At 36.9% G+C, this 2,835-nt stretch overlaps 1 protein-coding gene across 2 annotated transcripts in view; it reads right to left on the reverse strand.

Moving 5' to 3' along the window:
- LOC144976837 (tubulin beta-4B chain-like) overlaps nucleotides 1-1,622 on the reverse strand; it is an 8,848-nt gene extending 7,226 nt beyond the window's left edge. Inside the window, exon 1 of one of the 2 annotated variants that reach the window (XM_078921338.1) lies at nucleotides 839-1,622. In XM_078921338.1, coding sequence (XP_078777464.1) covers nucleotides 839-895 — 57 coding nt within the window. In that variant the 5' untranslated portion in view covers nucleotides 896-1,622. The remainder of the gene's footprint in view (nucleotides 1-838) is intronic. The other variant, XM_078921339.1, reaches the window with a different exon arrangement.
- Between the last annotated feature and the right edge of the window lie 1,213 nt (nucleotides 1,623-2,835).

Here is a 2,835-nt window from a genome sequence, read left to right on the forward strand (position 1 = left end):
AATCCCCCCCCCCCCCCCCCCCCCCCCCAATAATAAAAAGGAAAAAAATTCCGAAAAACCGTCTTTTATATTTTTCAAGAACAAGGACGAAACCCAGCTCGTTCCTCCCATCATTTAAATTGAAGAGAGAAAATAAAAGGAAGTCTAAGTACCAACCTACTTAACCCCTCACAACAAGTCGAGCTAATCAAAGGAACCCCCCCCCCCCCCCCCCCCCACCCCGCCGCCCTGCCCCTTGCCATTCCTCTCCCCACATAACACATAGGATAGACTATACTATGTCTATATTATAGATTTAATATTTTTTTTTTAACACAATAGGTTAACAATATCCACTTATTCAGGAAGAAGAGGGATTAGGGTACAGTTGATACTGATACTAACAAATTTCGAAAGGTAGGATGATACACGTGTAATTTTCTCAAATTCCAATCCGATGCATTTGCTTAAAAAATAGCGGGATATTTCGCCATGCGCAACAAGTCTTTATCCTCCCGTCTCGTCTAGCCTTCTAGATACTTCTAACTACAGAATGAGCCTAGTCTTAGGTACACAAACTTGCAAAACTTTTTGCTACTTTTATATCTAGACGTCTATAATAATAATATTATATCTAATTCCTTTTAATTTGACCACCAATACAATACTTTTATTCTTTATTCGGAGCTCTATGCTGTAGTTGGAAGAACATTTAAATAGTCTTAAAATCTCGGCTGAGAAGCAGGAAGTGGAACACAAGATAAAACTATATTGCACTGCTCATCACCTCGCTACAATGTTACTCACGGTTTCCAAGAAAATAATATATTAGTTAAACAAATATATTTTTCTAACTTACCTTAGCTCCAATTTGGTTTCCGCATTGACCAGCTTGAAGATGAACAATTTCACGCATGTTGTCTGTTTAATTTGTGATGGAATATTGTAAAATAATAGTTACACTGTTCTTACAACGGGAGGTTGGTCGTGCTTGTGCCGGCTGATGAAAATTGACTCACGCTAAATCCGACAAAATCTGCTCACATCGAGGCTCACGCGAGCGAAAAGGATGGGGCGAGGGATGAGGAGTGGAATGAGATGGGGAGCTGAATGATCGGCAAACAATGTGTATTAATACGCATAACAAATGAGTTCGTAAAACTTGGCCTAATTTAAGGATGAATCTTTTATCTGTAGCACAGAAATGGCTTGGTGATAATAGGATAAATGGACCGAAATAATAAGACCTTGATTTACCAACGACAAATTACGTAACGAATTTACCAGATAGTAAAATTTGGGCAAAAAACAAACTTTTCGTTTCTTTTGCGTGACCGCATAACTCCGTCTACACATTACGTCACATATATTTTTGGGATGACCCAGTGAATCATAGCGCAGGGTAAACCTTTAACCCTCCACGTTGTAATTAATGAATCATCCTATCTACGCACTCCACCGTTCGTTGTCTGAAGTAGAGTAACATTATAAGATAACGTGTGTTAGCTATGGTGCCGCGTGTTGCAATAGTAAATATTATTATTACCTATACAATATGCACACTAGAAAGCCTACCTTTGTGTCTTTAATACATCACATTATGTTTCTATCATACTATCACTCTGTGATACTATGTTTATCCCATCTCTTAAGTCTGTTGACAACAGACTGAAACAGATGGCCCAACATATTTTACCCACTAAGTGTGTATAGTCTATGCATAATATGTATTATAATTTATTGGACAGTGAATCAATAATGCAGTTTATCTCGAATAGCGACAGTTGTGACCCACCATCTTAAAACGGTATTATGTCGAGAAAATTGAATTTATAACCACAAATATGAAACTGGTAGAGAATGAATATACTTTCTTACATTGTAAAAATCTAAAAGTTCATTTTTCTTTTAATAATAGTTCTTTATCTACTTTTCTGGGGCCGAAACATCCCGACATAGAGTACCGTGTGAGCCGGTGGGTCACATATCAAGCTATAAAATTGTTGTTGTGCTCAATCTATCCCTACTTACTTGCAGCATTGTGGTATATTCATATGTCTCTAACCTTGTGACCAGTATAGTAGGTCAATGACCAATACCATTATCATCTATTATGAGATGTTAATGACCAGTACCAATGCCCTCTCTGATTGCTATGACCAGTACCTACTATGTTCCTGGGTAGTTCAGCTGTGGCGACGAACAGTCGAAATCTATGAAAAGGCTCTCGCATTTTCTTATCATACTAAGGTGAAAAATGAGTATTACCCAAATCTAGGGGTGCCTAAATGAGTCAATAGAATGTATGGTAAAATAAAGGAATCTAAAATGACTCTTACATAACAGATACAAAACAAAGTAAATTATGTTTCGGCGTTTGGCCTTTAACATTTTTTTTTAAATTTTTAATTTTTTTTTTTAATGGGTACCTGGCTGGGTACAGCGTTGTATATGTCGTAAAAATAAATATTAAGCGCCTTAAAGACTGCATGTTGATACTACATGCTGAATGTTGTTGTTGGTATTGTATTGTACATGTACTGAAATGCGCTTTGAGCATATTTAACTGATATTGCGCTCTATAAACAACTACACTAAAACCTCCACGACCAGAACACATAATATCATATAAACTGTACACATAATACGCTTCAACAGTCATGTCGTCACTTCCCTCGTAATGACGCATAGTAACTTTGAAACTGGCTTTAAACTATCGGAACAATGGCGGACGCCCTTATGAAATATTTCTACGACGAGCAGAAAAGTGTATCCAGAGGAGAAAAACATTATAAATATAATCATGTTTTGACTTTTATACATTCTGATCACAAGACATATGAAAAGTTCTAGCCA

This window comes from Berghia stephanieae, chromosome 7 (assembly GCF_034508935.2).
Source record: "Berghia stephanieae isolate SIO BIC M18660-M18661 chromosome 7, UCSD_Bste_1.3, whole genome shotgun sequence".
Classification (NCBI taxonomy): domain Eukaryota; kingdom Metazoa; phylum Mollusca; class Gastropoda; order Nudibranchia; family Aeolidiidae; genus Berghia; species Berghia stephanieae.